General features: G+C 45.3%; 4 protein-coding genes across 4 annotated transcripts; 2 read left to right on the forward strand and 2 right to left on the reverse strand.

Moving 5' to 3' along the window:
- Nucleotides 1–203: 203 nt before the first annotated feature.
- On the forward strand, nt 204–2075 carry LOC111065673 (putative defense protein 3). The gene is made up of 2 exons (XM_022353978.2): nt 204–778; nt 1945–2075. The coding sequence occupies exons 1-2, from the start codon at nt 318–320 to the stop codon at nt 2015–2017; spliced, it is 534 nt and encodes a 177-aa protein (XP_022209670.1). The 5' UTR covers nt 204–317; the 3' UTR covers nt 2018–2075.
- Nucleotides 2076–4009: 1934 nt separating this feature from the next.
- Nucleotides 4010–5334, forward strand: LOC111065627 (probable phosphoserine aminotransferase). Its single transcript, XM_022353883.2, has 3 exons — nt 4010–4121; nt 4199–4875; nt 4934–5334. The coding sequence occupies exons 1-3, from the start codon at nt 4077–4079 to the stop codon at nt 5304–5306; spliced, it is 1095 nt and encodes a 364-aa protein (XP_022209575.1). The 5' UTR covers nt 4010–4076; the 3' UTR covers nt 5307–5334.
- On the reverse strand, nt 5290–5969 carry LOC111065628 (guanosine-3',5'-bis(diphosphate) 3'-pyrophosphohydrolase MESH1). Its single transcript, XM_022353885.2, has 2 exons — nt 5503–5969; nt 5290–5443 (listed from the first exon to the last, which is right to left on the reverse strand). The coding sequence occupies exons 1-2, from the start codon at nt 5923–5925 to the stop codon at nt 5327–5329; spliced, it is 540 nt and encodes a 179-aa protein (XP_022209577.2). The 5' UTR covers nt 5926–5969; the 3' UTR covers nt 5290–5326.
- An 813-nt stretch (nt 5970–6782) lies between these two features.
- Nucleotides 6783–7969, reverse strand: LOC111065574 (cytochrome c1, heme protein, mitochondrial). Its single transcript, XM_022353808.2, has one exon. It carries the CDS (start codon nt 7899–7901, stop codon nt 6837–6839), a length of 1065 nt encoding a protein of 354 aa, XP_022209500.1. The 5' UTR covers nt 7902–7969; the 3' UTR covers nt 6783–6836.
- Between the last annotated feature and the right edge of the window lie 5127 nt (nt 7970–13096).

Consider the following 13096-nt stretch of genomic DNA (forward strand, 5'->3'; position numbering starts at 1 on the left):
GTTCGGAGCACTGTGCAGGAAAGGAACTCTCAGCGGCAGCGGCGCTGATTTGGCTATTGCTTTTTTGATCATTAAAAACTGGTTGGCCAAAGCAGAAACTGCAGCAGCAGTCGGCAAAACCCATACCCATATCTCTCTCCATATGACCGCCCGCCCATGTCTTTGACGAAGCTACTGCTGGAGCTGCTAGAGCTGCTGGAGGCCTTATAAACGGGCGGCGATGGCGGCCGCGAGCCGAGTTTTACCGTTAGATTAGCAGTGCGCGCGCGTGTTTTTCCCACGATTCGGAAAAGAAATAATCGAAAAAGATCAAGAAAATGAAGGATTGTTTTGCCAGAATAGCCAAGGAAATGCCCAGCATGCTGCTGATTATGCTACTGCCTTTGCTGCTCGGAAGCGCTGATGCATTTCCGGATGGAGCCCCAGCCGATACGTGTGTGAAGCAGCGCCAGAATCAGCCCAACCACGGAAAGGCCCGCACACAGCCAGCCCACACAAATCCATTTGAGGTGGTGGCCGATGCCCAGAGCTACCATCCGGGTCAGCAAATCTCTGTGGTCATCTATCCGCACACCCAGCAGAGCACGGTCTTCAGGGGGTTCTTCCTGCAGGCCCGCGACGCTCACTCCAATGAGTGGATTGGCGAGTGGGTCCAGAGCGAGAACACAAAAACCATACCGGAGTGCTCGGCCATAACGCACTCGGATAATCGGGACAAACTGGGGGCCAAGCTGATATGGAAGGCGCCGCAGAATAAGCGCGGCAATGTTTACTTTACGTAAGTGTGGTGCGGGATGACGGTCGAGGGGTTTCTCGATGATTTGGCAATAAAGTAAGCCTGACATCAAACAGTGTCGTCTGTCGTCTGTCGTTTGTCACCATCATCATCATTAACATCACATAATCATCATCATCAGCAGTAGCAGCAACCGTGATAGTATTAGGAGCACCATCATCGTCTGGGAAGGGCATTCATTAATCATACGCCACGTTGACCCACATAACAAAATGCGCACATAATTGTCAGGCCAACAAAACTTGCCGGATAATCACACAAAAAGCATTATGTAATTGATTTATATGGAAAAAGTCAAACGTAAAAGAGTTCCATCCATCCATCCATACATCAATCCAATCATTCGTCCATGCATTCCACAAAAAAGGCATCAAACGGCAAAGACGCTTTGCTTTGCACAGCCCAAGGCAAAAGCCGAAGAAAAGTTGTCAATGCTTTTTATATCACAATAGCAGCTTTGTGGCAAGATAGCACTGTCCTACTTGGGTGGGTGCAGACTGGCAGCATAAGCAACAGCAGTTTATAGTGTGACACTTTTGTCATTAATCATGTTACCAAAAATTGTGCTAAATGTTTGATGAAATGAAATACGATTAGGAAGAATGAATATTAGAAGGAGGCAGAGCTCAGAAAGTATTTACACAAAAATGTTAATTTTAAGAGAGAAAATAACGTCTAGGCATATTCAAATTTCCTGAGGGTTTTCCCATTTTTAAAGGGCCAAGAAGAAAATCAAGAGCATTAAAGGAAAAAAGGGGGAAAACATTTACATATGTATAAGTTATTCAAAAATTTCAAGAAAAAAAAAATATTAATTTATAAACCTCCACAAAATGTTTAAGCAAAAAGCTTGACCAGGCTCCTTAAATCAAAGAATTTGTAATGGTAAATTTTGTATGACAAGCTGCTGTTGTTCAACAAATAATATGGAACTATACAGCATTTGAGCATCAATCCCTCAACACTCGAACCTTCTGTTGCCCCGTGTTAGGTATAAGAGCTCCCACATCAAATACGCCACCTGGAAACTGTCGATTCATCAATTATTACCTATTTATACCAACCGCCTATATATAATCCAAATTGTTTAGTCTGCCATGCGAAAATCATGACTTGCTCAATTGAAAAATTTACATTTTCCTTTGCAGCGGCACTGTGCTACAGGCGTACGGCACCTTCTGGAGCGACATTGTAAACAAGGTGCAGGCTGAGCCGCAATAACGAAAATGATGTACTTATTTATAACAGCTGTACTCGTATATACCCTGTGCTGGGCAATAAATCTTAAAACCCTAATTAGTCAAAGAGGAAATTGTTGTTTAAAGATTTTTCATATCCCCATTTGGAGGACGGATGGACGTCTTTGGGGCCAAGCCCCCCCCACTGAGCTGTGCAATCAGCATTACAGAGCAAAATTATTGACTTTTTGGCTTAACGCTTATGAATGACCAGAGCACCAAACACACACACTCCCAGAGCCATGGACAACAGGCCCTCCCACATCCGAGCACTCGAAACAAGCTACATACCTCTGCGCCCGACCGACCCACCCACACTAGGCCCACAATCGGGCGCACGAGCCGAGCACGTTTAAGTTTCCAGACACGTTGGCCAGGTTCTCATTGGAAATTCGTTTTGGCCGAGCAAGTAAATTGGAAACTTTAAGCACCTTTCATGCCGGCTGTGAGGAAAGACTGGACTGGGCCAGACCATGGCGATAAAGTAATTAAAGCACAGGCCGTAGCCAGATGGCTAGTGAAATTCCCATATAGAAACATATTCCAGGCATATCTTACCCTTTAACTATTGCCATCTTATCAGAGGCAGCGGATAAGAAATGAGCTTTAAATGGGACCAACCATAAATAATTACCGTGAATGTTAGCTGGCCCAACATGGGGACCGAACCATTTAGAGGTGTTGAGTTGAAATATTTAATAGATAATATAATATAGAGAAGCTCGACTGTAAATATTTTCATACTTAATTGCAAGCCTTTTGAAAGCCTTTAATTTCCAATGCTCTCATTTAATATCTATGTTTTGTATGTATTGTATACCAATTCCAATGATAAATTATCAAAATTTGATACTTTAAGAAAATCTTTAAAGGGACCTAACTATACAAATTTGAAAGCACACTTAACTTAAAGCTTGGTCAATTTAGATCCATTTACATATGTACATATGTACACATGTCTGTATGTACAACTGTGGTCACGGAAATAGCAGTGCCGCAACTCACCACTTTCAGGACTGTTTTTTAGACACTTTCAGAATTAAAAATTGAACATGTGATAGCTTTTTAGAATGCCTTTAATGTAAGCATTAGAACCCTGAATAAATCCTATTGCATTTGCATTCCATCTTCTTATTTTACATGACCTAATACCAATACCCATATTGCTGGATAAATTGTGAGCGATTTTGATTGCGCTGAAAAATCGGTGTGTGGCACGGCGGAATGGAATTGAGGTGATTTTCCAGCGGAAGTGATTTCTGTGGCACCCCTGATAAACTGCTGTTTAGACTCTAACCAAACCAACACCGAAATAATCGAAGGGAACAGATTCAAAGTTACTTCCGCGAATGAATGCTGTGGGAATTAAAAACAAGTTATACAATTTGAATAGACAAATTGAAGAGAAACGATATCAAGAAAACCGGAAAGACATATCTGTTGAGATATAACGTAAACACATTTTACCCGAAATAACAAAATACTATAACTTGAAAGCGAAGCTCCACTGTACACGCACACGTGCACACTCAACCCGAAGCTTGTTTACTGCAATTGCAGTTGTTGGCGTCTCGTCGCCCTCCAGCAAATTGTGCATAGCAACCCACACAGACGCCTGGAACGTGGAGAGGGGGGTGGGACTGGCGGAGAATCGCATGTTGTTTTCGTGCGTTGCAGTCGACGTCTGACGTCGACCACAAACGACTCTTGGCAACTTGTTTTGATCGAATTCGCTGCATGTGCCATCCATTGTCTGGCTTCGCCGGCGGCCCAGAGACACAGCCAGAGTACACGAACAATGTGCCTCCAATGCGCGCTGTACGCCCCTGTACAATGCGAGTTCGTTGTCCAGCCCAAGTCTGTTTTTACCCCATACGCTTTGTTTCGCTTTACATTGACTTGTTGCTGTTCTTTCTGCCATTCTGCCTTTCTGCTGATAAACGAACACGAACGATTGACGGCAGCAACAGCGTCGGGAGCTGCTTCAACACTTTCAGTTGTGCCTTGCCGGAGAGAGGTTCATAGATCGCAAAAGCTTCAGTATGGTTATCAATTTCGCAGCCGGTCCAGCCAAATTGCCCGAAGAGGTCAGCCGCATGGTCAGACGAGATCGTTTCAGTCCAGTTCTAACCGATTTTCGGTCTTCCTCTCCCCAACTCTGTAGGTTCTGGAGGAGGTGCAGAAAAATCTTCTTGATTGCAATGGCAGCGGCATCTCGGTTATGGAAATGTCCCACCGTTCCAGCACCTACGGCAAGATCCAGGAGACAGCCATCAACGATCTGCGCGAGCTGCTCAACATACCCAGCAACTACAAGGTTCTTCTAATGCAGGGCGGTGGCACCGGGCAGTTTGCTGCCGTCGCCCTCAATCTGATTGGAGTCACTGGCACTGCCGATTACGTCATCACCGGCTCGTGGTCAGCCAAGGCAGCCAAGGAGGCGGCCCAGTATGGCAAGGTGAATGCCGTTCTTCCCAAGGCAGCAAAATACATATCCGTGCCACGACAGAGCAGCTGGCAGCTGGACCCCAAGGCCTCGTATGTCTACTACTGCGATAATGAGACAGTCGAGGGCGTGGAATTTGACTTTGTGCCAGAAGTGCCGGCCAGTGTGCCGCTGGTGGCTGATATGTCGTCCAACTTCCTCTCGCGTCCCATCGATGTTGGCAAGTTTGGGGTAATATTTGCCGGCGCACAGAAGAATATTGGACCAGCGGGCACAACGGTGATAATTGTGCGTGACGATCTGATCGGCAAGCATCTGAAGAGCACACCATCCATCCTGAACTTCGAGCTGATGGACAAGAACAGCTCCCTGATGAACACCCCACCCACATTTGTGTAGGTTTCCAGGCGTCCTGTCTTGCTTCCCCGATATGCTAATCTTCATTCTTTGCAGCATCTACGTGATGGGATTGGTTTTCAAGTGGATCAAGCGAAATGGCGGCATCGCTGGCATGTCCAAGCTGGCAAACGCCAAGTCGAAGCTCATCTATGACACCATCGATAAGTCCAACGGCTTCTATTACTGTCCCGTGGACACGAATGTGCGCTCCCACATGAACGTTCCATTCCGCATTGGCAGCGCCGCCGGCAATGATGCACTGGAGAAGGAGTTTCTGGCCAAGGCCGAGGCTGAAGGCATGATCCAGCTGAAGGGCCATCGCTCAGTGGGCGGTATACGTGCCTCACTCTACAATGCCGTCACACTGGAGGAGACGCAGCAGCTGGCAAATCTCATGGTGGAGTTTTACAAAAACAATAAAAAATAAGCTATTCTGTTGATTTATATTTACAACAGCCCGCGCTGCCTAAATATCTCGTCCAGCTTGAGTTCCAGGTTGGCATTGGTGCCGCGCAGATTGTCCACCACCTGCTTGGCCCAAACGAAGTACAGCTCCCGACGTTCCTACAATGGAAAAAGGCGGATTGCTTAGAATGGGTTTTCGTGGCGGCAGCTCTGTTTACCTCCGTCCATCCCTGCGGCGTGTTGACCAGCAAGTCCCTTAGATTGTCCAGCTTATCAGCCAACTTGATGAGCTTAGCCCTCGGGCTCGTCTTGGCCGCATTGGCAATTTGCAAACGTTTGCGTTCCTGCTTTTCCAGCGATTTGTCGTCCGTCACCTCGCGTACCAGACCACAGACATCGGCGCCGAACAGCTGCTCCACGTCTTCGAACGTTGCGTCGGTGTCCTCCACCACATCGTGCAGCATGGCAGCCATTAGAACGGCCTCATCCTCTATGCAAGCCTCCACGGCCAGAATTGTACTCACATTTATCACATGATTTACGTATGGCGTTTGCTGCGGATCCTTGCGCCGCTGGTCCCGATGTTTGTGAGCCGCATACTGCAGACATTCCATAAACCTGCTGGAAGGATGCGTTGTCATTTTGTTTATAAATTTGGTACACAGAGGAAAAAAACCAACTTAGCCCACTTAACCCCCGACTATTTAAACAGGTGAACACCGCAAGTTAAACCGCGGGAAATATTACTGTTCGCTCTTCCTATAAATGTTCCTTGTAGATCCATCCTTCCCTTTACTACAAAAATAAAATGCCCACGTATCTTTTACCTGAACTGCGTTAAAAGTTTCCTCATTATAATGTTTGTATTTAAATACCCACGGGTCGACAATGGGTTAATCGTTCTCTGTCCCTGATCTGAAATCATATTCCCCGCTTATGAAATTCGGTTTAATATTACTAGCCAGTTAGCTGTCTCATTACTAGACATCTAATTTTATCCAATTTATCAATAAATTGTGTGCAAGATTTGGCTAATTTTTCAGAACTCTATCCAAGGGCAAGGCCCTTGGATTGGATTGGATTGCTTTGTTTCACGTAACAGCTGTTTTGTTGGTCTTAATTGAGAACAATTTCGGTATTTTTTGTGCGCTAAATGGAGTTTGGCGGTCATTTTGAAAAGTGTCTATATTTTAAAGTATATTGGTGAAATAAATTAATTATACTTTTATATACCGGAAATATACTTTGCACTCGATTTCGACATCAAATATTCCGAACAGCTTATAATATACGCGCAGTTTATAGATAATAGTAGGACCGCACAAAGTTTCTTAGTATTTAACGTAGTATTTTTTTTTTAAATACTGGATACTAGACGTCTCGTCTCTACTGTATTGTCTGACAAGTGCAACCCTGGATTGTTTTTTAATTGTTGTGCGCGCTAAATTCATGTTTTGAAAGTATTTATTGTTTTATGCACATAGAAAATGGAAAAATGAAAGATTGGTGGTGTTGTTAGTTTTCCATACAGCATTTAATGAATAGATAATTATTACTTTGGCTTGCCATCTCCGTCGGTCTTCTTGCCATTTCCCTCGCTATTCTTGTGGTCATACTTCGGGCAACCTTCATCGGTTTTGGCGCTTCCATTGCCCTGGCCGTTTCCTTTGCTCTGGCCATTTCCATTTCCAGTGACCTCCGGCACGAAAAAAATCTTGCGTGACTTCAACGCCGACCACTTATGGCGCTTGATGTAGTAGCTTATTCCAATCAGGAACGAACAAATAAGGACCACCTTGATCAGCAGCAGCTTACGCTCATCCGACTCCGGCTCCGAGGTCCACTTGAGGAACGTGACCACATCCTTGGCAATCTGGGAGCCCGATGGGGCAACCTCCTCGTCTGCGTAGCTCACAACCTCGTTGTTGATGACCTGGCCCATCGAAATGGCGCCGCCGGAGAAGTACGGGTTGAAGTACTGGCCGTCGCGCAGCACGAATCCAGCTGGCGGATCACAGTAGCCAGTCAGCAGCGCAAAAATGTAATCCTCGCCTCCCTTGCGCGCAGACACGATGTAGCTCAGGTCCGGCGGATAGGCTCCGTTGTTGGCCGAGCGGGCGGCGTCCTCGTTAGGATAGGGTGCCGGCAAATAGTCCGACAGCTTGCCCGGGCGCTCGAAGTACTCGCCGTTCTCATCGGGTCCATCCTTCACCATCACCTGCTCGGCCTCTGCCTTCGCCTCCGCTTCGGTCATACAATTATTGACCAGGTTGCGGTACGCAATGTACTGCAGCGAGTGGCACGAGGAGCACACCTCCTTGTACACCTGGTAGCCGCGGCGCACAGCCTCCCTGTCGAGGGCCGACAGTAGACCCTTGTGGGACCAACTCTGCTTCGATGGGTGCACACAGTCGTGCGAGGCATCAACACTCGCATCCAGGGCGTACAGCAGCGCTCCCATTCCGCCAGTCAGAGCGCCCAACGCCAGCAATTTTGGACGTCCTGGGATCCAGCTGCGGGCCGAAAAGCTTGTCTTTGGACGCACCGATGTGCGGCTTAGATAGCCCTTGGAAAACTGCAGGAGCTTTGAGCTAACATATCCAAATTTGTTGGCCATGACGACACTTTTCTTTTCGCAAACAACTTTTCACGGCGACACAAAATTCTTTTTTAGCATTTGGCCAGTGTTGCACAATATTGTTCTTGTGGATAGTGTTGCCAGGCATTTATATAATCTAACAGATCAAATGATTTATAAGCTTACACTTTTTCAACCAAAAAATTGCTGAAGCGCAGCTTTGGCTTATCTACGGTCTTTCTTCATAAACCATACATATGTATATGTAAGAAAAAAAGACCACCCAAAAATTACTGTTATTCTGTAGGAATCAGAAACTCTCTTAAAGATAAACAATACAAAAAATTAGAAACTGTTGAATCAACTTTGTGTTTCTTTTGTTGCAACAATCACCTCCTCTTGCGTTTTCTTCAACCACTTACAACCCCAGAGGCCCGGCCCGGCCCGGCCCCAGCCAGCGGAGCAACAAATGCCGGGGCACTTTCATTTGTTATCTGGCGCAATAATCTGTAAATCTGTAACAGCCCACCAAACAACGGTGCATACAATATTTCCTAGCCATTCTTCACACTGTGTGACCACGAAATCGTCAAAGTCAGGCCAAAGCCCCAGAGAGCAGAGCAGAGCACAGACCAGCCCCAGTATTCAGACTGCAGCTCAACGGCCCCCCGACGTCGACGGAGCGAGCGATGTAAACTGTTTTTGGTGGAAATTTGTACCTGATTTTATATTTCCCTTTTTTGTTACACTGTTATTACGTATTTCCATGTTTACCATATTTTTACACGCGCTTACAGACTGTTTCTCCTTTTTTCCATGTTTCTGTGTGAGTGAAGTGACTGTTTGTACTGCGTTCTGCTTCTGCGCAGCGATGCATAATTCCCACTTTTTGGATTTTTGTGTGCCATGGTGTGGTGTGGTTGTGGCGGCGGGGCGGCTGTTGCTGCCTTCTGCGGTGGTGGTTGCCTTTGCTGCTGCGCAATTAATAATTCTTTTCGACTAGCGTGAAATTTTCATAAAACAAGATAAAGCAACAACCGCACAAACTTTCCATGAAAATCTCCGACCATTAGTAGCAATCGCAACGCTTGCCTCCGCCCCTCCGAATCCAAAACGGAGAAAAATAGAGAAAGAGGCAAAGAAAGAGGGAAATGAGGAACGAGACTTGGAAACCACAGCAAGATTGGTCGACCTCATAGAAATGGGTTCACGTCATAAATTTTATTCAAATTACAAACTCATTAATATATGACGTTGTTGACTCTATTTACCAGTGTTGGGCAGAGCATGGACAAAGCTACAAAGACATATAGTGGAATAGCAAAACATAACCATACATTCTGAAATTGATTATTCGCAAAAAAGTCGATCTGGTCTGCAAATAAAAATGCCTGCATACAAACAGCAAAAAAGTATGCATAATTTTGCAATAAATGTAAATATTACTGGTCCCGTCCGCTTCCTTTGGGAGAAGAGACAAAGCGCCATGCTGCTGCAGTTTCCTGTTGCCCCATCGCGACTCGGCTCCACCACGATGATAATGATGATGATGATGACGATGATGCTGTGCGCTTTGCGCTGGCCATGTCCCCACTCCTTATCTTGGCAGCACGAAAACCAGAAACAAGAATTATAGACCAAAAGCCAGTTGCAATGTAAGTGCACCATGTACCGTAGGTGTGTGTGGGGGCAATGTATGTACATAGTAGGTGATTGTGTGCGTGCCTGCGGCTAGAAACGAAGTGAAGGCAGAACAAACATCTGCTGCAGTGTTGGTCAACGCTAAAAATCGATTCATTTGATTTAATGTGGGGGGATTGTAAATTCTAGATTAATTTTATGGAAATGGAAATTTTATGGATCTATCTATAAGCAATTAGTCGATTCGAAGAAGGATTATATGGGATTAATAAGGGCGAATCTTGACGATTTTTTCCACAGTGAACAGAACAGCTGATCGATCGTCAGAATCAAATAAGAAACAAGCTCTCTTATCTTTCAGGTTCTCATTCTCGTTGCCATGTACTTTTCAATATCGCAAAAAAAAAACCCATTGCTCCCCTATGTACAACAACATCACGATCGGGACTGTCAATGTGTGTGTGTTTGTATTTATGTGTAGCATGCGGTTGCTGTGCTTCGGATTTTTGTAAACTTTTGCCACAGCTCTCGCGGTTGTCACTCACACAGAGAGGCATGTGGCACAGGCACACAGGGCCACCAAGACGTAAGGGGGGGAGCGAAGGAAGACCCGAGCTTCATTATGACGTTGTAACTGTCTTTTCAATTTCTCGTTTTGCCCGATTCGCTTTGCCAAATGGAGCCTAGTAGATACACAGCTTAATCGCTCTTAGCTGAATCGAACCCTTTCACGGTAGCCGCAGAGCTGTTAGCAAACAAACCTAACAATTTTTCACCTATTCGATTTACTTTTGAGCGGAAAGAAAGCAACAGAAAATCATTTTTGCTTCTCTGAAGAAGCTACGATTTCATTCTAAAATGAAACGTTAGAATTAATTTTAAAAAATGATAGAAAATCGACAAATTGATTGTTTAAAAGTTAGTGACGTCCTAAAACAAAGCTTACGCTCATAGCTGAACGAGTGTTGGCCCTTTTGCCGGAGCAGAGCTAGATGCTGAAGATGGATCTCTGTCTGAACGTTTGTCCGTGTTCTGTTCTGTTCTGTTCTTTTCTCCAGCCCCAGCCACAGACACAGCAATTTACTCGTGCGTGTGGGTAAGTGTGTGTGCGAGCAGCTCCCAAGTGAGTGTTGGTCTCTCCCCAACGACGTGGATGTGGATGCCGTTGATGAGTTTTGTTTTAATTCTGCTTCTTGGCTTCAATTTCTTATAAAAATTGTTTATATGCACGTAATAGTTCTCTCTGTGGTGTGTGTGTGTGTGTGCGTCTGTACAGCCACACAGATACTCGGATACAGATGTAGATACAAACACTACCGCAAAGAGCGACTGTTGTTGTTGCTGTGATTTGGTGAATCGCGCGTAGCCGATTGTAATTATTGTAATCGAGTCTCGAACCGATCCAATCCGATACGATACGATCGCCATAGCGCCCATTGCTGCTTCAGGTCCAACAGATCAGGCCGCCTCGACATCAGCATCAGCATCTGAGCATCTAGCATCAAAGTCTTCGGCTGATTTGATTTTGTTTTAGCTGTTTTGATCATTTTGTAATAGTTTTCTCAGTGCAGTGCTCTGTTTAAATCATCTTGGCCAAGGCAGAGCCAGAGCTAGAGCAGAACAGAGACCAAGCCAGATCTCGTGATCGTTTTGGTTTGGCTTGAATTGAGCCGAGCCGAGCCGAGCCACTGCTCGCGCGCGCTTTTCTCTTTGATGCCAACGTCATAGTCATAGGCCCAGTCATGATTGTTGTTGCTGTTGCTGTTGCTTTTGACTAAAAGTTGATTGACTGTCTGTTCATTTAGCCGCTTGTCCATGGCTCGCTCCGTTTGTTGGCTTCGGCTTCAGCTTCGGCTGTAACTGCGCTGCTGTGAAGCTTGTTGGTTTGTCCATTTGCCATCTCTGTCGTGCCGTGCCCCCCATCTCCATCTCCACCACCATCACCATCTTCATCTTCATCTTTGGCAGCGTCAACGGCAACGGCAGCGACAGCGGCTTCTCTTGCACATTTCGTTTTAGGCCATTATAGTTTTGAACATGTTCAAGTGCCATTCTCACGATTGTTTATAGTCTTTTAATTTCAGCTCGAGCACATGAAATAAACAGTGAAATTTAGCAGCAGGCGATTTGTTGTTCTTAGGCTTTAATGTTCCTCACTTCAGGAATGGAACCCAATCCAAACCAAACCAAACCAAACCAAAGCCGAAACTGAGCTTCGAGTGCAGCTTCAGTTGCCAGTTGGCGCTTACTGTTTCGGTTCCAACATCAGCAGAAAATCCCAACTCCACTCCGTTCTGTGGCAGCAAGAGCAACAGCAGCAGCAATGGTGAAAGGCTTCAAGTGGTCAATAAGTACCAGGGAGGCCACACAATCTGAAGTACTCCAAAATGTTTGCTTATTAAACAGTCATCAATGATTGTTACATTCTACAAATAGAAATTGGAAGAGCTGGGATTAAAAAAGCGAAGAGGAGAATGTTTGAAGAGCTGGAAGAGGTTCTTCGATTGAGTCAGAGAAATACATACTTACATAAATATATTCCTTGTGTGTGTGTTCGTGCTGTGGTTGTGGCAGATCAGAGCTGAGCTTGATGAATCTATCTGTATTTATCGCATCGCTGGGATCAATCAACTGATCAATAAGCGAAGAATCAATCTATCTTTATCCCCTGCAGATCAAATCCTAGATCAAATTTATTGTGTGCCTAGTAGATCTGTCTATTGTCTATCTATCTTTTTCCTTTCGTGTCTCTGATATCATTCTCAGATCAAACTCATCGAGTTTTGTGTACTTTTCAACTAACGATCTGCCGATCAAGTCCAAACAAGCAATTCGATCACTCGATCGTTAATGAACCTCCCATCGAAATTCCACCAAATTGACATTCTCAGAGGCGGCTCCAAGCGCAAAGCTTACCATTTCCACTGACATCTCAACATTTGTCCATTTGCAAAAGGGGTCCAATCCACCACGCCAGTCCATGATCCCATGGCATGGCTTGGCATGGCATCACATGATCATCTTGGGCAATTTTCGCGCATGGAACTTTCAACTCCAAAATGGACTGACAATTGATTTGTGCCAGCCAGCAAAGGCAAGTTGGCCTGCAATTTAAATTAAAAGCGCAATTGAACTGGAAAATTCGTCTAAATTGTTTTTACAATTACCCACACACGTACCCAGGGAAAACCTGAGCAAACCTGATACAAGGAGGAAGAGAGAGAGAGAAAGACTTGGGGAAACGAAGAAGAGTTTCAGTTTTTATTGTGGCACTGCCATGGTCACAATCAAATCCCATCCTAAACAATCGCAGCTCTAACAACATGCAATAGGAGACCCCGACCCGACCAGACCAGAGTACAGAGCACACACAGAGCATCTACAATACATAAAAACCTCAAAACTAATGATTCTGAAGACGGGAGGACGCTGAGACGAAGACGGTGACCGATCCAATGCCCGGCCATGTCTATGGCTATGACTACAGCTATGACTATGACTATGACTATGGCTTTGACTATGTCTTTGACTATGGCTATGGGATAAAATGAAGCTGCTTTCGTTCGAAATTTATGCATGAGAAGAAAGATCGC

This window comes from Drosophila obscura, unplaced genomic scaffold (genome assembly GCF_018151105.1).
Source record: "Drosophila obscura isolate BZ-5 IFL unplaced genomic scaffold, ASM1815110v1 contig_192, whole genome shotgun sequence".
In the NCBI taxonomy this organism is placed as follows: Eukaryota; Metazoa; Arthropoda; class Insecta; order Diptera; family Drosophilidae; genus Drosophila; species Drosophila obscura.

What these genes read in the sequence shown, in the direction of transcription:
- LOC111065673 (XM_022353978.2), top strand. Translation starts at nt 318, where the DNA reads ATGAAGGATTGTTTTGCCAGAATAGCCAAGGAAATGCCCAGCATGCTG. An exon ending in CGCGGCAATGTTTACTTTAC is followed by an intron (nt 779 to 1,944) that starts GTAAGTGTGGTG and finishes TTTCCTTTGCAG; the next exon opens with CGGCACTGTGCTACAGGCGT.
- LOC111065627 (XM_022353883.2), top strand. Translation starts at nt 4,077, where the DNA reads ATGGTTATCAATTTCGCAGCCGGTCCAGCCAAATTGCCCGAAGAG. An exon ending in CAGCCAAATTGCCCGAAGAG is followed by an intron (nt 4,122 to 4,198) that starts GTCAGCCGCATG and finishes CCAACTCTGTAG; the next exon opens with GTTCTGGAGGAGGTGCAGAA. An exon ending in AACACCCCACCCACATTTGT is followed by an intron (nt 4,876 to 4,933) that starts GTAGGTTTCCAG and finishes CATTCTTTGCAG; the next exon opens with CATCTACGTGATGGGATTGG.
- LOC111065628 (XM_022353885.2), bottom strand. Translation starts at nt 5,925, where the DNA reads ATGACAACGCATCCTTCCAGCAGGTTTATGGAATGTCTGCAGTATGCG. An exon ending in CGCCGCAGGGATGGACGGAG is followed by an intron (nt 5,444 to 5,502) that starts GTAAACAGAGCT and finishes TTTCCATTGTAG; the next exon opens with GAACGTCGGGAGCTGTACTT.
- LOC111065574 (XM_022353808.2), bottom strand. Translation starts at nt 7,901, where the DNA reads ATGGCCAACAAATTTGGATATGTTAGCTCAAAGCTCCTGCAGTTTTCC.